The sequence below is a fragment of the Lepidochelys kempii genome, chromosome 4 (assembly GCF_965140285.1).
Source record: "Lepidochelys kempii isolate rLepKem1 chromosome 4, rLepKem1.hap1, whole genome shotgun sequence".
NCBI lineage: Eukaryota > Metazoa > Chordata > Testudines > Cheloniidae > Lepidochelys > Lepidochelys kempii.
The window spans coordinates 126,545,159-126,573,147 of NC_136383.1; the positions used below are offsets into that span (position 1 = coordinate 126,545,159).

The 27,989-nt window shown below is 42.2% G+C and overlaps 1 protein-coding gene across 22 annotated transcripts in view; it reads left to right on the plus strand.

Annotated features, from left to right (window-relative positions):
* Nucleotides 1–27,989, plus strand: part of CTBP1 (C-terminal binding protein 1) — a 429,621-nt gene that overhangs the window by 351,227 nt on the left and 50,405 nt on the right. For 12 of the 22 annotated variants that reach the window (XM_073342801.2, XM_073342803.2, XM_073342802.2 and 9 more), the window contains one exon: nucleotides 25,904–26,058. In XM_073342801.2, coding sequence (XP_073198902.1) covers nucleotides 25,904–26,058 — 155 coding nt within the window. Of the gene's footprint in view, nucleotides 1–6,143; nucleotides 6,270–8,173; nucleotides 8,342–17,904; nucleotides 18,215–19,718; nucleotides 19,810–21,331; nucleotides 21,549–25,903; nucleotides 26,059–27,989 lie in introns of those variants that run through there. The other 10 variants (XM_073342814.2, XM_078852600.1, XM_073342813.2 and 7 more) reach the window with 6 other exon arrangements.

Here is a 27,989-nt window from a genome sequence, read left to right on the forward strand (position 1 = left end):
CGCCGATGACGTACTCCTCGTGGTCCAGGACCCGGGCGACTTGGCGCGAGTGGAGGCATGCCAAGCCATCTATTCGGCAGCCTCCTCCGCCCGAGTCAACTGGGTCAAGAGCTCTGGCTTGGCGGTAGGGGACTGGCGGCAGGTGAGCTCCCTCCCACCCGCACTTCAGACCATCTGGTGGAGTGCGGGTCCACTGCTCTATCTCGGCGTTTACCTTTCCGCCACGCATCCTTCCCCGCCGGAGAACTGGCAAAATTTAGAGGGCGGGGTGATAGAGCGGATCCGGAGATGGACGAGGCTTCTCCGATGTCTCTCCCTCCGAGGGAGAGCACTGGTGCTTAACCAACTAGTCCTGTCCACGCTCTGGTACCGGCTCAACACCCTGGCCCCGGCCCCGGGTTTCCTGACCCACCTCCGGAGATTGATTCTAGAGTTCTTCTGGTCAGGAATGCACTGGGCCCCTGTTGGAGTTCTTCATCTACCCCTGAAGGAAGGAGGGCAGGGCCTGAAGTGTCTGTACACTCAGGTCCGCGTTTTCCGCCTCCAGGCCCTGCAGAGGCTATTTTATAGTGCAAGTAGTTCGGCGTGGAGCATACTGGCGCACGCCTTCCTGCGCCGTTTCCAAGGGCTTTGATATGACCGGCAGCTCTTTTATCTTTCTCCGAGGGGTTTTCCGCGAGACCTCTCCGGGCTGCCGGTCTTCTACCAGGACCTCCTCCGGACCTGGAAATTGTTTCTAACAACCAGGTCCGTGGCGGCCACCGTGGGGGCAGATCTCCTCACGGAGCCCCTGCTACACAACCCCCAGCTCCGTGTGCAGGTGGCGGAGTCCCGCTCGGTGCGCCAGAGGTTGGTCCTGGCGGAAGTCACGAGGGTCGGAGACCTCCTGGACTACGACCGGAGAGACTGGCTGGATCCCCTGATGCTCGCTCGGCGCATGGGGCTCTCCAGCCTTCGTACCCCCCGGCGCGTACTTCAGGAGGTGAAGGCCGCCTTGACCCCCGCTGCTCGGGCTTATGTTAGCCGAGCCTTGTGCGAGGGCGCACCCCGTCCATCCCTTACCCCAGGCCCGCCGGACCTTTCCATCGGGCCCCCACCCCGTAGATCCCAACAAACCCCTCACCCTTTTACTGCAAGCCGGCTGCACAAACTGCAGCCGGTTAGCTTTCAAATTGCTCCACGGAAATACTTATATACACTTACGCTTCACACCCTTCACGCCCACACCCTGGTGTCCCGCCCCGATACAAAGTGGCGGGATCTCCTGCCACCTTTGGAGGGTGAGCAACCTCGGTGGGCCAGCCTGTATTCCACCCTGGTCCCAAGGCCCGTCGGGGACATCAGTTGGCGGCTCCTTCACGGAGCTGTGAGCACGGGCGTGTTTTTAACACGGTTTACCCCCATTCCGGACACTTGTCCTTTCTGTAATGTGAGGGAAACCCTGGCGCACGTGTATTTAGAGTGTGCCAGATTGCAGCCCCTTTTCCGGCTCCTCACAAATATTCTATTACGCTTCTGGCTTCATTTTTCCCCCCACCTTTTTATCTATACACTTCCCATCCGTGGCCCCACAAAGTCGCGGGATCTTCTGGTCAACCTCCTCCTAGCTTTGGCTAAAACAGCCATTTATAAAACCAGAGAGAGGAGGTTGGCCCATGAAACGTCCTGCGATTGTGGGGCCGTTTTCCGATCCTCAGTACACTCACGTATCCGGGCGGAGTTCCTCTGGGCGGCGTCCACCGACTCCCTTGAAGCCTTCGAGGAGCGGTGGGCGCTGTCTGGGGTTCTCTGCTTGGTGACCCCGTCCGGTTTCCTCCGTCTGACCCTTTGATTGAGGGGAAGAGCGAGAGACGCCAGCCCCAGCCATTGCCGCTGTGGATACCATCATTCCTGTCATCTAGGAGGGGTCCTATACTACATGGGTGTCTACCCCCCCCTAAACTGCCCACCCCGCAGCCGTGCCCATCTTACCGGGCACTCTCAGGAGAGGGAGGATCGGTGACACTGGGCGCGGCACTGGGTAACTCGAGGGGGTGGAAGACCACGAGTGTCGAGGAAGCCCCCCCGCTCTAGGCCACCAGGTAACTCAGGAGGGTGGAAGATCACGAGTGTCGAGGAAGCCCCCCCGCTCTGGGCCCAGGTTAGCCTGAACACTTCTCCCTCCTGAAAGCTGCTGTGTTATACCTTCTGATTGCGTTGTTTTGTTGCATAGTTGTTTTGTTTTCTTTGGTAATTCTGTAAGCGTTACCAATAAATTTTCTTTCTGTTTCAAAAAAAAAAAAAAACCTTCCCTGTTACCTTACCCAGGGAAAAGGGACCTACTTAGCCTGGGGCTAATATATCTGCCTTCTATTACTCTCCTATAGCCATCTGGCCCGACCCTGTCACAGTACCAACGTAGTGAGTTACCCTATTGAGTATTTGCAGAGTAAGGTACTTCTCAACATAAATAAGGGAGGAAAGTAAGGCCATATGTGAGGTAGAAAAATAAAATCTCAACGAATAACACATGTAGGGTGTGGTATTTTTGTGAGCGCTGAATAACAATTTTATTCTTACATGTCTAGCAAGTAAAAACTCTCAGTAAGAATAAGTCCAATCAATGTTAATCTTCAGTCCTTTTTTAGTTTAGCTGTTCAATATAATATTTTCCTTTGTACTAGAAAATGGCAACTTTTAAAAGTACTTTAATGGCAAAGTGCCATTAGTCCTATACCACACATGCCATAAATTGCATTGTAGTCAAGTCCTCTTCTGTTACTGTAAAATAGGTATGAATCACGAGCAATAGATAGATAGATAGATCGATCACACACACACACACACACACACGTACGTGTGTGTGTGTGATCTATCTATCTATCTATCTATCTATCTTTTTATAATAAAAGCAGGTTACTTCCAGGTTACTTTTTCTTGACTTCTATACATTTCTGTGCTCCAATGGCATGGAAAAAGTTTGTTGTGGTGCTCTAGGGGGGAGGGATAGCTCAGTGGTTTGAGCATTGGCCTGCTAAACCCAGGGTTGTGAGTTCAGTCCTTGAGGGGGCCATTTGGGATCTGGGACAAAAATTGGGGATTGGTCCTGCTTTGAGCAGGGGGTTGGACTAGATGACCTCCTGAGGTCCCTTCCAACCCTGATATTCTATTATTCTTTTATAGGTGTTTTCCTTTTACTGTCTGTGTAGTTACTTGTTTATTTTTTGAATGTGAAAATGGAAGCCCTTTATATTCTTCATCATTTCTCCATTGTTAATGTACGCATGCTCTCCAGTGCTATATAAAGTTACCTTTCCCTCTGTTCTTGAAAATTATCGTATTTGTTTTAAAAGACTAAAATATTAGAGGTTAATACTCTTCAGAGTGTTGATTACTGTATTAATTAGTGTACAGTATAAAATAATTAATATGAATAACTAACTGGAAGGATGTGTGGGTAGGGTTTTTTCCCTTTAATTAGTTTAAACCCAGAAAGCAAATGGAGCTTCCTAGTTATGCAGAGATTCTGCACTGAAAATTAGTACCTAGTTAATGAAATTATTTATTATTAATGAATTAATTTGTTATTACTGATGTTAACCGTCCCTACATTTTTGGCTTAAAAAAAGAACTTCTCCTTTCTAGTGAAGAGTTACTGGGTCCTACGCAGAGACACTTCATTGAGGCGGCAATATGTTACCATGATCACGATTGGTTTTTTGTACCAAATAGGCTTCTAGGTTCTTGGCAAAATCAATGGCTTTTCCCAAAAATATCTTATTTATGGCCATTAGCAAACTTGTGTGACAGGCTTTTTGTGATGATTACTGCAGCAGTGTCTTTTCTGACTTGACTGTGGAACACTTCAGCGACTGCGTCTCAGGAAAAACAAATAGATTTCACCATCAGACAATCAGGGAACTGGAGAAAATAGGGAATAGTTCATTCCTCTTGCAAATGTAACGATGATCACTGTTTCCTGAAATTGTCAGACAATTTACATTATGTCCCATAGTGAGTGATACCCAGTTTGCTTCCTTCCACTTAACTTGACTTAAGTTGTCTGGAATGGCATTTTTGGTGTCACTTGTCTGCAGAAAGTGATACATCAGTGATATTTGTTTATTCATATCTAAAGATTGTTAAGATTAAGCTGGACAAAAAGCCATTCATGAATTTTGTTTGAATTGGCATTGTTTTAGAGGTAGGTCTTATGAACGTCTTGGTACAAATTCAGCCAGGTGCAACTCTGTTGCCTTCAGTGGAGTTAAACATATTTTTCTTATGGTGAAATTTAGCCTCATTCTAATGTATGAGAGTCATTGGCTGAAGAATTGCATAAGCTTCTTAGAATAAGAATTCACACTGGCCCACTCCATTTCAACTTTCAAGTGAGTAATTTGAGTGACAGGTCCATAAAGGTCACTCATTGAACAGAAAATGAATACATTTGAAGGATAATATAGATATTCCACTTAGCTTTACACATGTAATAACTAATCAGGTGATCTGACTTAGGAGCATTATTGTACTATAAAATAAAATGCACGTGTCCCACTTATTTCATTCTCTCCTCCTGTTTTGCTGATTAGTGTAAATTGAATTTCATGCTATTCAGTCCAGTTTGTTAACACATGATATGTCTGTCTAGAATTTTGACAGATTGCAATAAAAGTACTGTAAGTTTGCACTGTGTATGATTATTACTCTTTATTTATATCCATATTATTTTTTTTACTAGTTTTGTGGTATTACCCTACAACCAAGTGGTTCATTTCTGCCTAGCCATATCCCCCTCCCCTCATATCATTACACTTGTTTATTCAGAAAAACAATAAGAGAAAAAAATCCCCAGTTTACCTGTTTTAATGTTCCGTTTAAATAACTTGAAAGGAATATGGGCTATTTAGGACCCAGTAGCATCTGAATAAAAATACTAGTTTGTTTCATACTAGACCTTTCTTCTGAGGCCTTTCTGAGCCTTCCATGAAGATCTTTGAAACTGGCTTTGCTAGAGCTAAAAGACAGAAATCACAGAAGAAACTTGGAAGAACCTTTCCCCCTTCTTTTTCTTGCTCACAGCATTTTACAAACTAGATTTTTCACTAGCGCTAATGTGACTGTGAAAGAAGTTAGGTCTTGCAACTTCCTCTGTGACTGACTGCATCTCATGAGATTGGCATTGCAAACCACTGCTCCCCCTTTCTTCCTCCTCCCCCTTCCTCCCTGTGAGCAAGTCTCAGGTGGGCATGCAGAAAAGAGTGAGAAGCAGTCAGGGACATGGCTCCACCCTTCTCCTCACAATGCTCTGGCCAGTGGAGCTAGCTGGGTACGGGGTCAGGTAAGATGCGCCCCTTTTTTGGTTGCTGTAAATTACTTCCCTCCCTCCACCCTTGGAAGTATCTTGCTGGTGTTCCTGCGAAGGTGGCACTCGGCCGGAACCTCTGTTTAGCTCTAACTCTTAGAAATTAGAGATGGAAAAGCGATCACATTGTCTAGTTTCTTCCTATCTTAGTGCAGGATTGTAAACTCCATGAGGTAGGAGCTTTGTCTTTCTTTATGTTCTTTCGAGAACAACATGTAGCGTCAGTACTCACCAAATAATACAGTACGTTTTCTAGTGCTTCCTTTATATTTAAGTTTGCTCTAGTGGCGGAGCGTCCACTTCTTTGGGGGTAAGACTATGAAGGAGTGAATTTGAAGTGCTGAAGTAATCTTGACGTCATCATTCTGTAGTGTACCTCTTGCATGGATGTAACTATATTCAGCATGGCTTTGGACATATATTTACAAAAGTAGATTCCATGAATATGTCATCAAATTATAAATCCAGGAGTCTCTGCTGTATGTTTTATTTATTTAAAAATATGTATTTAAATATATTCCAGTTGATTTAATGCTTGTGAAAGGGAGGGAATGATACACTATGTATATATAGTTCAAGCAAGATCTGTACAAGTTTTACCCACAAAATTCTCCCAAATGCACTTCAGGTCTGATGAGAAATACACCTTATATTTCTGGACTTCTTTTGAGCAACAGCTGCCAGTCATGTCAAGTCTGTTGTAATTTTATGATGTGGGCAGATGCCTACCAAAGATTAGGATAAAATCACCAAAATAACGTTACATGTTACTTAGTTGCCCTGTTTATTTGAACCCAAGTACCTAGATCTGAAAGACAGGGTCTGATCCTGCATTCATTGATATCCATAAGAACGCTCCCATGGACTGCAGTGACTACAGGATCGATCCTGATAGAACTAAGCCACCAACCACCTTGTCCTACAGGTAACTTTTGACTCAAAAGTTGTTCTTTTTATTCTTTAGTTCCATTTTTAATCTTTTTTAAGTAAGTTAAATGTCAGTATGTGGTAAAAGATTCACATCACATAGCATTGTTTATAACAGAACTCTGGAGGCTGCCCAGAGAACAGATGTGTAAAAACAAATATAAAAAGTAATATTAAAGTTATCAGAAAAGAGATTATGCTATTAAGGGGGGAAATTTGTGAAGTCTACTGGCTTCTGTAGGTTTGGGATATTCTGTATATTTTAGATTGTATTAGGGCCAGGACTGTACTTTTCTCTATGTTTGTAAAGTACCTAGCAGAATGGGTCCCTGTCCTGGTTGGCCTCTAGGCCAAAGGTGGGCAAACTATGCCCTGCGGGCCACATTTGGCCCACGGCACCCTCCTGAGCTACTGGCCCGGGAGGCTTGCCCTCGGCTGTTTTCCCTCCTCTGCAGCCTCAGCTCACTGCGCCGCCGGTGCAATGCTCTGGGCGGCAAGGCAGCGAGCTCCTGGGGCAGCGCAGCTGCAGAGCCCGGCTTGACCCGGTGCTCTGTGCTGCGCGGTGGCGTGGCTGGCTCCAGCCGGGAGGTGGAGCTGTAATGCCACCAGCCACCAGTGCTCCAGGCAGGGGAGCAGGGGGGTGGATGGGGGGCACTCAGAGGGCAGGGAACAGGGGGGTTGAATGGGGGCAGGAGTCTTGGGGGGGCAGTCAGGAAGGAGGGGGGGTTGGATGGGGCGGTGGGGAGCAGTCAGGGGCAGGGGTTCTGGGGTCAGTCAGGGGACAGAGAGAAGGGGTGGTTGGATGGGGCAGGAGTCCCGGGGGGCCATCAGGAGTGAGAGGGGGTTGGATGGGGCGGCAAGGGGCAGTCGGGGGACAGAGAGGAGGGGTGGTTGGATGGGGCAGGAGTCCTGGGGGGCCATCAAGAGTGAGGGGGGGTTGGATGGGGCGGCAAGGGGCAGTCGGGGACAGAGAGGAGGGGTGGTTGGATGGGGCAGGAGTCCCGGGGGGCCATCAGGAGTGAGGGGGGGTTGGATGGGGCGGCAAGGGGCAGTCGGGGACAGAGAGGAGGGGTGGTTGGATGGGGCAGGAGTCCCGGGGGGCCATCAGGAGTGAGGGGGGGTTGGATGGGGCGGCAAGGGGCAGTCGGGGGACAGAGAGGAGGGGTGGTTGGATGGGGCAAGGGTCCCGGGGGGAGAGGGGGGGCTGTCAGGAATGAGAGGAGGGGTTGGATGGGGCAGCGTGGGGCAGTCAGGGCGGGGCTTCTGGGGGCGGTCAGGGGACAGGGAGCAGGGGGTAGGGCCCGGGCTACAGCCCCCTCCCCTAACCGGCCCTCCATACAATTTCCAAAACCCGATGCGGCCCTCAGGCCAAAAAGTTTGCCCGCTCCTGCTCTAGGCACAAGTGCTGGATACGTTGAATGAGGAGTTGCCCTGTTCATAATTTGCATAAAAGATATAATTTTTTATTATGATGAGCTTCCAGGACTTGAAAGTACATTCAGTGAATGGAATATCAGTGGAAGCCTTCCATTCCAAAGTGATTGCTACTCTAGCAATGAGAAATAGCTTAGTGGAGAGAGGCCAAAAAGGATTAGTATTCACAATACATTATATCCGTTATCACAACCAAAACTGCTAATCCTGGGTAAGATTAACTGGTGCTTCAAAGGGATAAGAACAGTGAAGTGAAATATGCTTCCAGAAACATTTAGCAACTGGACAATACTACTACATTATCAAGGTTATCCACTGTAAATTCTGTGTCCCCTCATCTCAGTTCCTTTACTACTTCCTAGTTAAATGAGTGTCTTCTCCTCTGAGTCACTCTACAGATGTAAAAATTTCTCTTGAGAAAGGTGGTCCATAGGTATTCTCAAAGATTCTTTTGTTTTTACCCTACAGGTTAAAGGATGGGTAATAGCTCTTCACCCGTATCTAAGTTGTTTGGGACATAAAGAATTTAAAGGTTAATCTATCTGGTCAAAGTCCACGGGGAAAACACTACAGGAGGTAAAACTGGCTCAGAGTTTACTCTGGGGTGAAGAGGGATTTTGTTGTCTCAAACTAAAGGTAAATACCTAATAGTAAGCATAAAACCATTGCATGCAGCTAATGCTAGAAAGCTGCCGTACTAACTTACTTCAGAGTTTTTTCCCTCTCCTTCTTTGTAAAGTGCCACCATGAAAACACCTTAGCTGATTCAGTTACATTTCAGTTGTTCTCTCAGAGTTAATCGTAGGCTGAACTTCCAAAGTGATATGGAAAATTAAATTAGTGATGAAGATCTGTTGCTCTTCCTTCTGGGCCTCACCAGCAGGGTTATCCTCACCATCTTCTTGTTTGTTATAGAAGATGGTAATAATCTGGTTTGGGGGGATTTTCTGAAAATTATTCACTTGTGTTGGCCAACCAAGTGGCCTTTTTTCCCCCTTCCCTTTTTCCTGAGATTTCAAGGGGAGGGAAACTGCTGCATTTGCTGTCCAAAATTTCCTTGTTGCTGTGGCTCTTTTTGAGTACTAAAAAATATGTATCAAATAGTCTGATTTGATTTGATTTCCATTAAATTGGTGATGTTTTGGTTACCTTTGGAAGATAACCAAAAGATTCCAAACTTTTTTGAGTACATGCACTAGCAATTTGGTTTTTTGGAAATGCAGTGGCCAATTTTATTTTTTTGTATGCAACTTTTGGAGTTGCATTGTTTTTTTTGTTGTTTTTTCCTGCTTACCCCACATTTTGTTCTTGGCTTCAGAGGAGCATGTGATGTAGGCATACAGCAGAAGACCAATTACAATTTCTTTCTTTGGAAAATGCTTTTTTTGCAACTACTGGGAAGAAATTAGTAACATAACTCTAGCATCCTACCTAGTTACTACCCAATCTAATCTTTATTTTGAAGGGAGGTTACTAAGGTCAGGCTTTGTCTGCCCTCTGTTTTTCATAACCTTTCTAATGCTGCAGAAGTTTTAGGCTGTCACTGAGGAGGAAGAAGTTTCAGTTAGAGAGGGGGAGATGACATTTATATGACGCACGTGTATGTTGTGGGCAGATTTCCTAAGTGTTTGTCTGCAGATTGGTGGACACAAAGGCTGTAATAAGTTTTTTTGTTTTTTTTTTAAGATAAAAAATGACGGGAAGATGTCAGAATGATACTGCTGACTGAGAGTTTAACTTCTATTTGTTAGGGATTGTAGTCTTGGATTTGTTTTCCAAAATTGTTTCTGAATCAAATTAGACAGTTTTCATGTTCCAGCAGGGTTAAAATACAACCGATTTCTGGCTCAAAAACAAGAATATATAGTATTGTAGCTGTAACTTTAACTTAACAAGCAATGCAGAATATAGAAAGGGAAAAGGCTTATTGTTCACATTGTCCAGAAATGGATCTTTTGTTGTAATTGATTTTAGTAGAATCAGGGCTTGTCTACCTGGTGGGGTAATGTCCATTAATGGGTCTATGTAAACTCTGCAGGTGCACTTTAACGTAGTGCTGTGTGAACTAGTGCTATCTTAAAGCACACTAGGTAACCTTTAGCACGCACCAGCAAGTTCTGCACAGACCAAGGGATGTGCAACATGCTGATTGTTTTTTAGAAATCACACCCCAGTAGAGCGCATTATCCCACTTTATAGACAAGCCCTCGGTAACACATTTTCCATGATTTTCCCAGACTGTTGTTGGGTTTTTAAACACTAAGAAACGTCTTAGGCACTTCACAGAAATAAGTAAATATCTGTGGCCTAAAAAGCTTACACTACATGGCCCCTATCCTTCATACAGAGTAATTTTACTCATGTGACTAGTCCCATTAGAGAAGTTTCTAAGTTTTAACCATTTTTAACTATGTGAGAACATCAAGAACTACAAGAAACATCAAAAAGCCAGTGAAAAAAAATTCAAAATTAGATAATTTTTTAATACTTCCGACTTTTAACCAATTCAGTGGAAACGCTTAAAACATTCACAAAAATCACATCTAGAACCCTTTAGAAAGTGGTATGTGTGAGAAGGATATGTTTGGCTTCTCTCATCAAATCATGGGAATAGGTCCCCACTTTCACTGTACTTTCAACACAACTTTAACTCTGGTGCTGGGACCAGCCCCTTCATAACTGAAACTCTAAATTGCATGTGAAGAAAAACTCACTAGAACATTTATCTCACATCATGGTATGATTTATTATATTGTGATTAAATGTAATTTGGTAATCTAAACCAAGCTGTTGCCGTAAACTGCCTGTTTTATTTGGCTGTTACACTGTTGTTGCTGGCCCAGTCTCAGTGAACTAGTCATTTTTATACATCCTGTTTGCTTACCTTCAGAATGAACATCTCTTAAAAAATTCTGTTGACTGAAGATTTAGCTCAGCTAGCATGAGTTAGCCTACAGAATATATTGGATGGAAGATGAGTCTTTGATTCCTTTATCCTTCATATTCTTAGATTTTTTTTTTAAAAGACTGAGCTATCCTCTGATTTGTGATAATCATCAACTATTTTCCAGATATTAACAGAGAAGAGCAAAGAGGTCACTGTCTTCGGGGGCGGGGGATTAAAGGAGCTTTAAAGAGCCCCTTGTACTGGATCAGTGTTGATGGAGTTGCTTTGGCATGCAGAAGAGCATAATGCAGTGTAATTTGAGAGAGTTTATTGTCCTCATTTACAGAAACCTTAATACTATATTGAGTGGAGGTTTCTAATGACAGTGATCTTTTTAAATGCCTGGGGATTTTTCAGAGTTTTAGTTGTAAATCTTTGGGGAGAGATTTTTATTTCTCTTCCCTTCTCCCATCCCTAAAAAAGAGTCATTATTTTTTTCACTGGAAGGATTGCTGCCACAAATAGCTGTGTGAATTTAGCTGAAGGGGAGATGAATCACAACGAAAGCTTTCCTAAAAACAAAATCTTAAGAAGTGACATTTTAAAGACATTGACGAGAGTTAAGTGTTCAAAATGTAAAAAGAGTTCAGTTTTATTTTTCAATGTATTCAGCTAATCTTAAAAGAAAAACCCTCAACATTGTAAAACTGATTTGGTTTGGTAAAGCCCCATATTTGTTTATTCTCAACATTTTTGATAAGAAAAACAAGGAGTGCCTCTTAACGTTCTAGGTCAAAGTACAGGTGTGCTGCTGTAGAAATTGCTTTTCGTGTTTGGGATGAGGGGTGGAGTAGCCTTTGATGTTTGTCCCCACCTTGATTACCCTGCCTGATACAGCATCCCTGTCCAATACCTAATATACACAGAGAGAAGCACAAAGGAGAATAATCATCATTACAGACGGGATTGTGAAATGTTGTCGTGCCTCTTCAGTGGTGTCTTTAAAATATTCTGTGTAATTAGTTCTCATGAAAGCTGCTGGGTTGACAGCCCTATAAACTGACATCTTCTATCCACAAAATACCTGCAGCCCAGGCAGTGGTAATGAAAACTTCCCTGTGTTGTATACCTTACTTCTCTTCTGGAGGGAATAACCTTTAGAGGGAGGGAAAGGTTTATTATTTTCTGTTCATTTGCACAGTTGTTCAAGTTTATATGGTGTTTTACTGACAAATCAAAAGACAAAGGTTCCTGAGTATGTTGCATCCTGAATTCACTTTACATGACCACCCAGTCTTCATCAATTGCCAGCAATGGGTGCTAATTATGATGGTGTGATAGAGCAGGGGTTCTCAACCTTTTTCTTTCTGAGCCCCCGTCGCCCCCCCCCCCCACACATGCTATAAAAAAACTCCCAAGGCTCACCTGTGTCGCAACAACCAGCACTGGCATTCGGGGGTAGCAAGCAGTGCAATTGCCTGGGGCCTCATGTCACGGGGGCCCCTAGGAAGCTAAGTTGCCCAGGCCTCGATGCCAGTCCCAGGTGTAAGGGCTCGGGTGTCAGCCCCATATGGTAGGACTTCAGGTTTCTGGCTTGGGCCCCAGTGAGTCTAATACTGTCCCTGCTTGGTGGACCCCCTGAAACAGGCCCCCCCCCAGGGATCCCTGGACCCCTGGTTGAGAATCACTGTGGTAGAGGACAGTGCTACTTGTTTGTTTTGCGATATGGGCAGTTGCCATTAAGAGCTAGACTGAGACCACCAGCTCTTCTCACTTCATAGAGAAACTCAGCCATGCTTCTCCAGCCTGGGTCAGATTTGAACCACATTCCTAGAGGTGAAAGGCTCTGCTTCTGAGACTCAGGATACATCCAGTACTCCTTTGGTAAAGTGCCTTGATATATATCTTGGCATAATATAGATTGTTGTTGGAACGACTAGGAGAGCTAATCATTTTGCTCTTAGTACTGTTGTTAAAGCAGATTGTTTTTCTTGTTCATGTCAGTAGGAGTTCCCTAACCTTTGAAAAAGAAAGTTACGCCCACTTCCCTTAGTGCCACCATCTGAAAGTGCACTTCCCACCATGTCCTCTAAAAAAACATCATATTTTAAAATAAAGGGTTTTTAATATATATAATATGCAATTTCTGAGCCTACTGCAGAGGTATTCCACTTACAGGAAAGTGGCAATAGCTTCATACAAGGGATACAGTGCTTACATTTTGGTGCTTCTCAGGGATGTCTCTGGGTCATGCGGCATGGTGTTCTTGTTGAATTCTTTATTTTGGGACACTTAAACTCATCAGTAATTGGAAAGTGACTATGACTACAGAGAAAATAAAGACCAAATGTAAAGCCCTTTGACTGTTAATTATTTCATTGCTATGCATCTGTATCAGCCCTGTTTCCTGCTAGTTATAAACAAGATTGTGACTTAAGCCACAGCCCTTGCAGGAGTGGGTGTTGCAGAGCCATCCTGCAGCTCGTGTCGCAAGTAAGAAATTTGGCAGACTTTAGCCAGAATTCGTCCTAGAACTCCCTGGGATTATACTCTGCCAGACCAGCTCCACCACCTTTAGGTAGGAAGCAATATGCATTTCCTCCTTTCATCTCAAGGAATCAATTTTGAAGCACTTAGAGGAGAGGAAAGTGATCAGGAACAGACCACATGGATTCACCAAGGGCAAGTCATGTCTGATTAAGCTAATTGCCTTCTATGATGAGATAACTGGCTCTGTGGATGAGGGGAAAGTGGTGGACATGTTGTTCCTTGACTTTAGCAAAGCTTTTGACAGTCTCCCACAGTATTCTTGCCAGCAAGTTAAAAAAGTATGGGCTGGATGAATGGACTATAAGGTGGATAGAAAGCTGGCTAGACCATCGGGCTCAAGCGGGTTCCAAAGAGGATGGAGCTCAACTGTTCTCAGTGGTAGCAGAGGACAGAACAAGGAGTAATGGTCTCAAGTTGCAGTGGGGGAGGTTTAGGTTGGATATTAGGAAAAAAATTTTCAGTAGGAGGGTGGTGAAACACTGGAATGGGTTATCTAGGGAGGTGGTGGAATCTCCTTCCTTAGAGGTTTTTACAGTCAGGCTTGACAAAGCCCTGGCTGGGATGATTTAGTTGGGGATTGGTCCTGCTTTGAGCAGGGGGTTGGACTAGATGACCTCCTGAGGTCCCTTCCAACCCTAATATTCTATGATCTGTGTCCAGCCAGCCTCTTCTGGTCAGTCAGAGACATGATCCTGCCCTCGCTGCACTCCCTAGTTTTGAGATGGCTAGTAGTTGCACTATTCTATCCATGCTCAAGTAAAGCACTGCAATGGCCTCTGTATAGAGATGCAAATGAAGGGTTCCTGGCACTCTTTTGCTTCTCCCATTCTATATACAGCAGTGCATGTCCAGCTCCAGTGTGGCCCTAAAATTAAAAACCACGTGGAAGGAGGCAAACAATCTGACTTCATCTTGGAATAGTGTTTGCAACTAATCTGTAAAACTAGTTTCACCAGCTGACTTGTACAAAGACCCACTCCTTCCACCAGACCCAGAAACTTAAATTAAAAGACAAATAGACTGAAGTAGGGAGATGAAATACTGTAATCAAAAGCGATCTCTTTCTCTAAGCCTTCCAGTGCATCTTACCTTTTTAGTAGCAAATCCTCAGCTGATGTAAATTATCATAGCTCCATTGAAGTCTGCTCCTCTGTCTTCTAGATTGTAAATTCTCCAGGGCAGGTTCTTCTGTCTTGATATTTGGGACTTGCGCAGAATTGAGCGCGCACTGCAATTAACAATCAGCAAATAATAATAATTAGGGCTGTCGATTAATCGCATGAATTAACTGCAATTAACAGTAACATTAATCATGATTTAAAAAATGCATTGTGATTAATCGCACTATTAAACAATAGAACACCAATTGAAATTTATTAAATATTATGGATATTTTTCTACATTTTCATATATATTGTATTCTGTGTTGTAACTGAAATCAGTGTATATTATTTTTGATAATTTTTACAGTGCAAATATTTATAAACAAATATTTTTCAGTTCACTTTGTACAAGTACTGTAATGCAATCTATTTGTCATGAAAGTGCAACTTACAAATTAGAATTTTTTTTGTTACTCAAAACTCAAAAACCATGTAAAACTTCAGAGCCCACAAGTCCACTCAGTCCTGCTTCTTGTTCAGCCAATCACTAAGACAAACAAGTTTGTTTACATTTACAGGAGATAATGCTGCCCTCTTCTTATTTACAATGTCACCAGAAAGTGAGAACAGGCATTTGCATGACACTTTTGTAGCTGGCATTGTAAGGTGTTTAAGTTCCAGATACGCTAAACATTCGTATGCCCCGTCATGCTTCGGCCACCATTCCAGAGGACATGCTTCCATGCTGCTGCTCGTTAAAAAAACCAAACATTAATTAAATTTGTGACTGAATTCCTTTGGGGAGAATTATACGTCCCCTGCTCTGTTTTGACCGCATTCTGCCATATATTTCATGTTATAGCAGTCTTGGATGATGACTCAGCAGAAGTTGTTAAGAACACTTTCACTGCAGATTTGAGAAAACGCAAAGAAGGTACCAATGTGAGATTTCTAAAGATAACTACAGCACTCGACCCAAGGTTTAAGAATCTGAAGTGCCTTCCAAAATCTGAGAGGCATGAGGTGTGGAGCATGCACTCAGAAGTCTTAAAAAAGCAATACTCTGATGCGGAAACTACAGAACCCAAACCACCAAAAAAGAAAGCTGCTTTGGATTATTATTGAGCAGAACCCCTCATCAGCATGGACGTGTGTCCCCTGGCATGGTGATTGAAGAACGAAGGGACATATGAATCGTTAGCGCCTCTGGCACGTAAATACCTTACAACGCCAGCTACAAAAGTGCCATGAGAACACCTGTTTTTACTTTCAGGTGACGTAAACAAGAAGTGTGCAGAATTATCTCCTGCAAATGTAAACAGACTTGTTTGTCTGAGCAATTGGCTGAACAAGAAGTAGGACTGAGTGGACTTGCAGGCTGTAAAATTTTACATTGTTTTATTTTTGAATGTAGTGAGGTTTTGGTACATAATTCTACATTTTTTAAGTTCAACTTTCATGATAAAGAGATTGCACTACAGTATTTGCATTGTGGATTGAAAAATACTATTTCTTTTTTTTTTTACTGTGCAAATATTTGTAATCAAAAATAAATATAAAGCGAGCACTGTACACTTTGTATTCTGTGTTGTAATTGAAATTGATATATTTTGAAAATGTAGAAAACATCCAAAAATATTTAAATAAATGGTATTCTATTATTGTTTAACAGTGCGATTATTCACAATTAATTTTTTTTAATCGCTTGACAGCCCTAATAATTATTAAAATGAACAGGCAACTTGTTTTTCTGTCTTCCTGTGGATCAGTGGGTCACAAACTTTTGTACTGGTGATGCCTTTCACATAGCAAGCCTCTGACTATGACCCCTCTTATAAATTAAAAACACTTTTTTATATATTTAATACCATTATAAACGCTGGAGGCAAAGCTTCAGGATGGAGGCTGACCGCTTGTGACCCCCCTCCCCCCCGTGTAATAACCTCGTGACCCCTTGAGGGGTCCCGACCACCAGTTTGAGAACCCCTGCTCTAGATCTTAATAGTTTATTAAGTCAAAGCATGAAGAGAGAAAGGAGGTGGGACCCATGTAATGTACATAGGAAACTTGGTTGTGACTTTGGAGCAGAAAGTGATTTCATAAGTCTCTAGCTTTTCCATCAGGTTGATTGGAATGTTTTTTGGGGGTTTAAGGAAGTAAAAGCTCCAGTTGTAGAGTAGACATGTTGCTAATTCTAGGGGAAATTCCATTGCCTGCATTATGCAGGAGGTCAGACTAGGTCAGGGATCTCAAACTCAAATCACCACGAGGGCCACATGAGGACTAGTACATTGGCCCAAGGGCCGCATCACTGACACCTTTTCATATAAAGATACAAAAGCCTGGCCCCACCCCACTCCACCCCTTCCCCAAAGTCCCCACCCCAACTCTGCCCGCTCCATGCCCCTATTCCAACCAAATCCCCACCCCTACCCCACCTCTTCTCCGCCGCCTCCCCTGGGCGCGCGGCTCCCCCCTCCCTCCTGGAAAGCCCTAAGAGCCTGGAGGTAGGCAGAGTAGCAGGGACACGGTGTGCTGGGGGGGGAGAGGGGGTGGCGTGTGAGGGGAGCTTGGCAGCCACAGGAAATAACTCCAGGAGGAGGGGGGCGCGGGGAGCTTGGCAGGCCGCAGCAAATAACTCCGTGGGCCACGTGTTTGAGACCCCTGGATTAGGTGATCACAATGATTCCTTCTGGCCTTGCGGTCTATGAATCTATAGTTTAGTGAGACAATGGCCACAAATGTAGAAAGCTTCAGTTTCACGAATCGAATACCGTATTCGTGCCATTATTGCAAATATACAACCTCTCAAAATAACAAATATCAAAAGTCTCTAATGTCCTTCTCTTCCTTCCTTCTCTTTTCACGTCAGTGATAAAACCTAACAAAGTCTTTACTGTGCATTGGCATTGAACCTGCATGTCCATGAAAAGCTCTGTCCTTGAAATAGTTTTGCTTTTATGAGGCCTGCTTTTAAGTTCTTGTCATCTCAAAATGGCGGTTCCAGAATGTTGGCACTCAGCGTACACTATAGTTAGCTGGTTTACTGTGCTTTTATTACTATTTTTGATACGGTCTCTTTCATGTAATTGTTTCTGAGTGTGTTGGGTTATTTCATCGTGATATACAATTAAAACATTCTCTTCGGTCACACATTGTGTTATCGCCATTCATTAATTTGACAGTACAAAGGTGTGATTCATATTGTTTCAAGGTTTGTTTTGAAAAGCTCTAGTTAACATTGGGCATATCATCATAGCGTACCTAGCACAGAGACATTAACACGTGTGAATTTTGGTGACAGATGTGAAAGTGGTGCCAGCCCAGATTTCATGTGGCTGTTTGAAGTAAATGTTTAATGAACAGAATATTTTGTCAGGCCATTATTTTGTTCCTATTTACATAACCATTAGTTCTGCTTATGGGCTGCAAAATATGTTGAGCAGTTGAGGGAATTATTTTTTTTTATACCCTGTGACAAGTTTGCCTGAAGACTTTGTGTCCATAGTGACGCAGCCACTGTTGTCTGGTAACTGTGTGGAAATATTGTCTATTTAAGAAGGACCACTGAGTCGTCTTGTTTGGATTTGTCCAACAGGAAAAATGTATCGTGTAGTCAGTCACATAGTGTCCTGTCATTATATCCTTTGCATCTGTCTGGTATAACACTGCCTGACTGAGTGCTGGTGGAACTTCCTCTCACTGGCAAAATCCAGCTGTGGTGTGTGTGAATCTCAATCCTGTGGAAATCACTGGGCCAAATATTGCAGTGACATACATTTTGGTGGCATTGGCCATATATTGGATGTAAGTGGTAAAGTAATGTAATTTGCACCAATGTGACATTCATTGGGTGTGGAAAATGAATGTAATATACATACCAATGAGAAGGAATGGGGTGTGTATCAGGCAAAACAATTAACAAGAGGATGTACAAAGCAGTCACGCAAACTTGTCCTACATCATCAGGTGAGCGCTGATCCAGAAACCACACCTTTTAGGTCTGTTATGTTTTTTAAAAAATTACTTGATTTTTACCCAAATTTGGTAAACAGAAAGCTGAGTGCATTCATACCCATAGATCACTGTTACTCCTGACCTAGGCGCTGCTCCATCAAAGCACTTCAGCATGTGTTTTACATTAAGCATATGAGTAGCCCCATTGGCTTAGGGGGACTTACTCACATGGTTAAAGTGAAGCAAGTGCTTAAGTACTTTGCTGCATCTGCATTTCTAGGGGTGGACCCAAACCCCATTGAAGTGAATGGAATTCTTTCCGTCAATTTCAGTAAGCTTCGTATCTGACCCTTATGTCCCTATATACCAGTTACTTCTCCGAACTTCCAGTGAAATGAAATGAAGAGTTCATCTGCCAGCTAGTGGAAATTTGTGGGGCTCACGACTGCCTCCTCTTATGTATTTCTATTTGCTAATTTCCTTGATAAATCTCCTTTCTTGCCCCTTAGCGTGAAATCCTGGCCCCTCTGAAATCAATGGGAGTTTTGCAATTAATTTCAACTGGGCCATGATTTCATGGTATGTAAATTCCATGCACTTTACATATCCCTGAATATCCATATGGTGCATGGTAGTCTACTTTGCCTCTTTCTTTCTTACAGCCAGTTCTTTGACCAGTTTACCAGGCAATATGTAATTTGTAAGTACATTGCCATTTACCTCTTCTCAGAATTTGGTTTACCAGAACGCAACAGGATCATGTAAGAACATGTCCTACAAACACATAGTGATGTGGCCCCAAAATAAATTCCAAAATTTCTAATTTTCCTACAAGTTAGTCTTGCAAGACCACAAATGAGTATTGTAAAATTTGGTATTTTTCTACTAATTTTAAGACTAATGGCGTATTAGCAAACCTAATTTATGACAACTTTGTAGTCATATTATAAGATGTATTTTTGTTTGTTTTAGATTAATTAAAGAAAGTAATGATGTTACCAAGGTTTTATTATTATAATGCCCAAAAGTCTTCTAGATGTTTTAAAAAAAAAATGAGAGACACATTCCCTACGCTTAAGAATTTACAATTTAGATGAAAAAAAGGTGAGATGAAACCAAAGGGAATAGAGAACTACGTGCACAGGTTACAGATACAAGCTCATGAGTTACCTGACTGCCCAGCATGTCTTAGTTAAAGAACACCACACTACCATTAATTGAATGCGGGGGAGGAGGGAGTTCAATAGTTTGTGTTTTATTGTTTTAAAATTAAAACCACTTTGCCATTTTAAAAGACAAGTGTAATAGGAAACATTCTTTTAAAAGGACGTTATCAAGGGAGTTTTCATAATAAAATAATTATTTTACATACTTATTCATCATATCCCCCGGACGCTTGAAAATGAAAAAACTCCTTCCCAGTGCCCTCCCTGCCCCCCTTTTCACTTGCATTCTGGTTTGTTGTTATAGGGTTACTCATGAGTGTTGTGCTTTTTGGCATTGATATATTTTTCAGAAAAAAGAGAATTGAAGCATTTGTTTTGAAAAAAGAAAAACACATTTAAAGAATTACATGGACTTTGCAAACAGATATAAGAAAATGAAAGGTAGGTCAAATTTCAGGCCTACAAACCTGACAGTGTCCCTTTCATTTTAACATCGATGCTTTATTTGACAAAAATTAATGATTCTTGTAGTGTTACGTTAAGCAATGGCAGACAAATGTAAAAATAATATTGTTAATCTTAATAGCTGTTTTTCTTCTATTTCTTCTATGTTGTTTTTAAACACCAATGAATGGCTGCAAATGATAGCCTGATTAGACATCTCCCTTTATTTGTGTAATCTGACTACTTTACTTACAGTTTTTTTTTATGTGATAGTTGCTGAGAAAGTGCTTAAAATAAAGTATCAGTGACTAAAATACAGATGGTCTGTTAAGGACCCAGAGAATTTTTCATTTTAGCATCAGCGTTTACGTCTACCTTTCATTTTATTTCACCAAAAAGCCCTAGTTGAAAATTGGTGTACAAGGTCTTAGTTCAGCAACGATGGGGTGTGTGTGTGTTGGGATTTTTGTTTAACAAATTTTAGGTGGCTTATCCATTTGTTAAGTTACCAGAGAATAAGAAAAATAAATGCTGTGGATTCATGTAAGGGCTGGATGGATGATTTGTAGGGCACAACTACTAGAGGAATGAGGGGAATTGGGCATGAGATGCCTTCCTCTCCAAACTTAGTGCCAGAGCAGGTGATCAGGCATGAATCCCCAAGTCTGTGTGAAGACCCAAGCAATCACTCACATTGCTTGTGTATTAGGTTCACCCTGTGTCTGATTCTGTAACTGAAAACTGGTTTCACACTAGATTTGAATGTGTGTTTTGGTTTCTTTTAATAATCATCCTAATATTCAGTTCTAAAAGGCACTGTTATGTGTCCATATGTAATAGTTACTCTTCACATGTGTAGCTACTGTGCATGTGAATGCGTATTGTACTGTCGTATTATTTATCTTTTATTTCAGTAAAACATGAACAGTTGTTGACACAATTGCCTTGTAGTGGTGCTGAAACTTTGGCCTTAATGATTTTATGTATTGACAAGACAGACTTGTGTCAGTGATTGCTGGAATGAGGCCTGTTGAATTTAGAGCTGTTAGCAGAAGATTCTTTTCTTAAATACATTTAGATAACATTAAGGGCCTGACTTATACCACCAAAACCAGCAAATTCAGAGTTAAGTCTTCTCACTCCATCTTTAATGCACAGTAATGTGTCTGGCTTTTCCAGCACCGTATGGTACAGGAGATCACAAACTGTCCTCAGAACCCTACAACACCTAGGCAAAAAGTTTATCACATGGCTGCTCTGAACATTCCAGGTATGTCCATTTACAGTGCGTGCCCCTGCTGTGCTGCTGGATGTTCCATGTATGTCTTAACATTCCATTGATTTCAGTGGAATGTTAATGGATGATGGCAGCGCACCGCAGGTGTGGTGGAAAACTAGCAGTGAAAGGGGGAAAAGTAAGGATGCCGTGAGAAGCTTCAACTTTGAATTTCCTCGCTTTTGTGCGTATGAGTCAGACCCTTAATGTTGTTTTAATGTATTTTTTGTGTTTAATTTTTAGTAAAAATTTGAACACGATCCAGGCTACAGAGGTTGCAGTGGATAAGAAGTTTAAAAGCTTTGGTTCAAGATTACAGGAGACTGCAAGAAAAGTTAAAGACATGGAAATGAGGATCAAGTGACAGGATGCTATTTTCCCTGAGAATACTGAAGATTGTAAAGCATTGAGAAATCGAATTCATGATCCTGGAAATCAAGCTCAGATTAAAATATGTCAGGTTGGTAGGGGTTCCTGAAAGTTTGGAGTTAGGATAAACTGAGATTTTTTTTTGATCATACATTGTGAAGCTGCTGTGATCTGGGGTAGATGGTTTGAAAGTTCTTCTTCTACCTATATTATGATTTAGTTGGGGATTGGTCCTGCTTTGAGCTGGGGGTTGGACTAGATGACCTCCTGAGGTCCCTTCCAACCCTGATATTCTATGATTCTATGATATACCATATACCTGCAAAAGCCAACCAAGCAAAATTGGCTCTTAAATCTGAGTTAGTATTTGTGGTTGAAAAATCCCGTTTTATCCACATTAAAGTTATTCTTTTTTTGGCATTAGGTTGCATATTTTATTTTAATACAAGCGTGGAAAATATTGCTCTTGATTACACATTTCTTTATCCTGCCACTCTGAGGGCTTGCTGCAGAGACCAGACACATGGCACACCATGACATTTCTAGATAAGATATATACAGAATGCACCCAAATGGTGGAAGAAATGGTTTCTTGTTCAGAAGACTCTGATTCATAGTGAAACCATGTTTGTCAAATGTAAACTTCAAATGGTTACTGCCATTAAGATGAAATTACTGTAAATTCACTTAAGTGTTGAGTTAGTCTGTAGTTCAGTTATATGGTATTTATGCTGAGAAGTTGTGCAACAGGAAATCTAGCCTGAAGTTTAGGGAGCACTTTGGCAAACAAAGGATTAGCTGGGTGTTCATGGTCAAAGTCATTGGTTAGGCTTAAATTCTGAGAGGACTACTGGCTACACCCAATCTGAAGTTCTGTAGAGTAGAAGTGTACTTCGTAATTTTGGTACCTTTCCTTTTATATCTTGGGCCTGAGTCTGATACATCACTTATGCCAATGTTAAAGAGGCGCACTACAAAAGGTTTTTTTTTCTCCTGCTGATAATAGCTCACCTTAACTGATCACTCTCGTTACAGTGGGTATGGCAACACCCAAGTTTTCATGTTCTCTATGTATGTGTATGTATATACATATCTTCCTACTGTATTTTCCACTGCATGCCTCCAATGAAGTGGGCTTTAGCCTACGAAAGCTTATGCTCAAATAAATTTGTTAGTCTCTAAGGTGCCACAAGTACTCCTCGTTCTTTTTGCTGATACTGAATACCACTCTGAAACCTGTCAGGTGTAACTCAGTTACAATCCATGTTGTTACACTGACATAAATGAAAACAGAACCAGGCCTTGTGTATTTTTTTAGTGATCGCCTTTTGGAGGAATCCCTGTTTTAAAAAGTGGTTTTCTATTGAGTTAGCAGTTCAGTATTTTGTGAACTCTTAAGATGGGCTTTGTCTGGAAAGTGATTGTAAAAATGGCATTTTCTTCTTCAACCATTCTGCACTCTGTGTTTATTCAGAGTCATATCTGCTGTCCTACTGACAAAAATAAATTTTGTTACTTTCATGTTAGTGTTGCAAAACTATTAGAGAGACAAGGTGGATGGGATAATATCTTTTATTGGGCCAGCTTCTGTTGGTGAGAGAGACATACTTTTGAGGGCTCCTCTGAGTTATATATATTGGCTTGTTCATCATCTGTAGTTTTGGTCCAAAGTTCTGGTTGCAAGTATCTTTATTACTGGTGATGAGGCATGAGCCAAAAAAGAATCCAATTTGTCTCTCAGACCCAGGCTAGGTTTGCTGGACTGGTGGTTAGAAAAAACATCTTTTACTTGTTAGGTGACCAGTTGATAAGAAAGGCAATAAACCTGGAATCCCACAATTACTATTTTTACAGTTCATTTTCAAAGTGTGATTGTACTTTATTGCACTTTGGGTTACATATCAGGATACCAGCAGGGATTCTGTAAGTTACTTTACTTTGAAAGCATGGCAAAGTTCCAGGTGAATTTACAGTGGGGGCTTTCAGTGAAGTTCCCATTGAAAAGGATCAGTAGTTGTCAGGGTAGTGGAAGTAAATTTCTGGTGTTAAGTTATATATTTGTTAAGTTATACGTTCTGTGTCATGCACTAGCGTATGATGTATTTATAAGAAAATACTACCAATGTCAAGGATAACGCATGGTCCTTTGTGGATGGTGCAAATGACTATTAGGCTATCCTAGATACATGATTCAAGAAGAGCCAAAAAGAAAAGCTCTACATTTTGTTTCTATCATACTTAATTTTTGAAGCTGATCCAAGTATATGTATATTGAAATGAGCACTGAAATTCTTGGTGGTGTGTGCCAGAAATATCACTAAATAGAAGCCTGCTGTCTTACCAAGGAGGAGACCCACTGTAATTGATAATGAAAATTGATATGCTTGGTCCTTTCTTGAGAGAGAAGGGTTTTCATGAGCATCTCATCCACAGAGTGCCATTGCTACTCCATTTTCTTTTCCCATGCCATCACTAAGCACCACTATCAGACTAACTTTGTCACACGTTCTTTCATCTGTCAAGATGTTGGACGGCCATGTAATCATATCACTCCATTGGCATGACCAGTCTGTTGGGAAGGCAATGGGGCCAAACAGATTTAGGCGGCGACCAGATACGAAGGGGTTTGTAAAATCCATTGCCCTCCTGCTTTAAGCTTGAGAGATCCTGCTGCTGTTTGCTTTTGAAAAGAGGACAAAATTATCTAGTAATATTTAAAATGAAGCCAAGAGTTATTTCTAGATGCCTCTCAAGGGATTTTGTGCCATCTGAAAAAGCATGAATATAGGAATAATTGGAAAGAGTATTAAGCGGATTTAAATTTTGCTGACTTTAATACTTTTTTTCACCAAAATACTCTTTGAGCAAGTAAATGGCTTAAATATGAAATCATACTGTAGGGCTAGACTGTATATTTAAATCTGCCGAGTAAGGGGCAACAAGTAGCCGCGCTGCCCCAGGAACAGACCAGAGAATGAATTGTGACTTTGAGTCACCATTTGTTTAATGGTTCCCCCACTCCCACTCCCCCGCACTTCAGCTCTAGTGGGGAAGTAATCCACTATTAGTATGGGCCCGTGGTAGATCCCCCTCCACAGCAACTCGGTTCTTTTGGCCGGCAACTTTCCACGGGATAGTCAGGGCTTCCCCTGTTTTCCACCCACCTGCACAGTAGACTGAGTAGCAGTCCCACAGAGGCTGCTCAGCCCCCCACGCTCTGCCCCATGAAACAAGGAACCTGTGCAGGGGGCAGGGACCCTCATCCCCCCCTTGCTCTCTTGCATTAGCTTTAAGATTAATTGTTTAGCAAATGCGAAGCATATAAAATTCATACTACAACACATGTATAGAAATTATAATGGATACATGAGGAATTTCAAGACTGCTTCTCTTGCAGTAGTTCAAACTGTATGTACTGTAGTGGAAAAGACTACAGTATTCCCTACCTCTTGTATTCATTTTTCATTGTCTCTTTGAGAGAGTCATTTTCCTATAAATGTAATGATTTAATATTATTGAAGTTTACAGGAATCTTTCCTCAATCAGGTTTGCGTACTTATAATTTCTGTGCCATTAAAAAGATACTCAAAATATTTTCATGATGTTTCTTAAATATTTTTTTCATTTCTAGCATCTTGGAATCTTGAAAATAAATAACAATGCATCCTTAACTCATTCTTTCCCCCACCACTCAATATGTATATTTCTTTGTTATCATACTGTTGTTCCTAAGTGCTGCTATTGGTTTTGTTTTTAGGGAAAAAACCAAGTACTGATGCATCAATTTTGACAAAGCTCAAAGAAGAATTTTACGAAATTCATAAATTTTAAAAGAGAACTCTTTAGGTCAGCATTATGAACTTTTACACTGGCTCTTCAGCAAATCACACAGGATTGCATTAATTATTTCTCAGTGTGATTTCAGTCTCGGCAGATCATTATCTGTAATCATAAACTGAATGCTCAGTGTACTGAATGCATGTTACGTTGTTCTATAAATTTCACTGTCACCTGCCTGCAGAATATTTTTGTTGCGCTATTTTGAGATTTCAGAGTTGGTGAAATCCTGTCAGAGTGACACCTGACCCAAGCTTTGTACAGATGCTACTCAGTAGTGCAGTGAGGTCCTGTCTTTAGCAAATGACTGTACTATTTCCTTGTTGTTTTCAGTCTTTTGCAGTTCAGGGCCTAGGATCTTGAGGCTGCTCTAGTACTTTACTCGATTGCTTCAGAATGTAGCAACGCAAACCTGTCAAGTGTCTGCTTCCCAGCATTTTCTTGTTTTTATTGTTTGCTGCTGAGAACAAGTCGGTTCCTAATTTACTGGCTTTTATCTCTTGAAATGTTTCTTTGCTATCATACAAATATAGAGGTTAACTTTAATTTGTTTTTGAAAAATGGGTGTTCTCGATTTATAAATAATACTGTTTCTCTATTTCATTGTAGGCATTCGACCTCCGATCATGAATGGGCCCATGCACCCACGCCCTTTGGTAGCTTTGCTGGATGGCAGGGATTGTACAGTAGAAATGCCTATTCTGAAGGATGTAGCCACGGTGGCATTTTGTGATGCTCAGTCCACACAAGAAATTCATGAAAAGGTAAAACATTTTAATCACACTCCTGGTTGGCAAGTATAATATAAACATTTTTACAGTTACAAGAGAACATGTACATTATTATGTAAGTGACAGTATTTTGGTTAACAGTTGAAAAGATACCCAAATTGGTCAGGAATTAGGCAAACTTCATATAGAGGGGAAACAGAGAATAATACCTTTATTCAAACACAGTGAAATATAGCCCTGGGCACCTTGCCTTAGATGGGACATTGGCCTTGTGTTCATCCACTACATATACACCTCTACCCCAATATAATGTGATCTGCTATAATGCGAATTCGGATATAATGCGGTAAAGCAGTGCTCTGGGGGGTGGGGCTGCGCGCTCCGGTGGATCAGTGCCTCAGCGTGTCTGGCTCCCACACGCCGCTCTGAGCAGCGTGTTAAGTAAGGGTGCCGGGCCGGGGCAGATGGGTTGGATAATGGGGCCACGGGGGGAAGGGGAACAGGGGTCGATTCAGACATGCAGGGGCAGCGCGGCGGGGCTGTGGCGGGGGGGCTCATGGCTGGGAGTTCATGCCCCAGCCTGGGTGCCTGTGACCGGAGGGAGCAGGTCCGTGCTGCAGCCCCGGCCCCAGCTCCGTGCTTCCCGCTCCCTGGCCCCTCCACCGGGCTGGGCGGTTTTGCTGCAGCCGCTGCTTCGCGCAGCTCCTGCCTCCCTCCCGTGCCCCCGCCTGAGACCCTCTGCCCCTACTAACAAAAATGATTTAGTTTGCAAGTTTACAAACATTTTTATCCTAAAGGAATAAACATATCTTTCCTCGTAAAATTTCGAAGCACATTTCTTTGTATACTCTAATCCCTCTACCCCGATATAACACGGTTTCACCTATAACGCAGTAAGATTTTTTGGCTCCTGAGGACCGCGTTATATCTGGGTAGAGGTGTAGTAGAATTTCATTCATAGAGAGAATTACAGTAGCTGAGAAACAGTATGTATATTGTAAATATTAGTATGATAGCATATAAACTGAGAACTTACAAAGCAATAAAGATTGCCCTCTCAGCCATAGGTCCCTCAAGCTTTGAGTGGGTGCCTCATGCACTGAGAACTTAAACTGCAGTAAATAATTGCTGAAACAAATTTTAGCAAAAGGTTCATTAGTATTGGGGTTGGGTGAATAAGCTGCTATTCCGATTCAGGCATTCCTATCAGCCACTTCACTGGACTCCCCCAAAAGTTCAAGAACCTGTGAAACAGCCTGGGGAGGGGAGGCCTTCCAGGTTTGTTAAGAGACAGTTATCTAGGGCTGTCAGCTGGCTTGTATGCCTGTATTCCCTGTTGGGGGACTGGTGTCATGGTAAGGTCTGCTCCCCACCCAAGCTCCCTTGCATTTTCTAGGGGAGGAGAACACCTCACTCCCATATTTCAGGAGCAATAGGATGGGGAAAACCCTGCTGCTCTTGCTCCTCACTAACAGACCAGGGCCTCATATGACCCATATTGCCAACTTGGGAACTAAGGAAACCTTATCTTCCAGCTACCAAAAATCGGTACCATGTACAATGAGCATGGTAGCAGAGGAGAACTAGATGGGGAAACGGGGATTCACCCCACAAGGATGTCTTCCCTCCTTGCTCCCAGAAGATCAGAAGGAGGTATAATGGCAGGCTAGTGCAGGCTCACATGCTAACTTGATGGACAGGCCAGGTAGGTGCAGTTAAACAAGTGTTTCTTTGTCTGCTGCAGTGAGCTTCCTGATGCAGATGGAGCTATGTGAATACAGAGCTGAATATGTCCCAGATGTTAGGGATTTAGTCTGTGTATTGAATTGAGCTAATGTTCTTGTGCCTCTGCCAATATATTATTGGTCTTGTCCCTGTCCAATTATTGTAATATTTAGGCATGTGACAGTTCATGGCTCTTTTTTCAAATGTTAGATAGAAACTGAAACCATCACTGAACTATT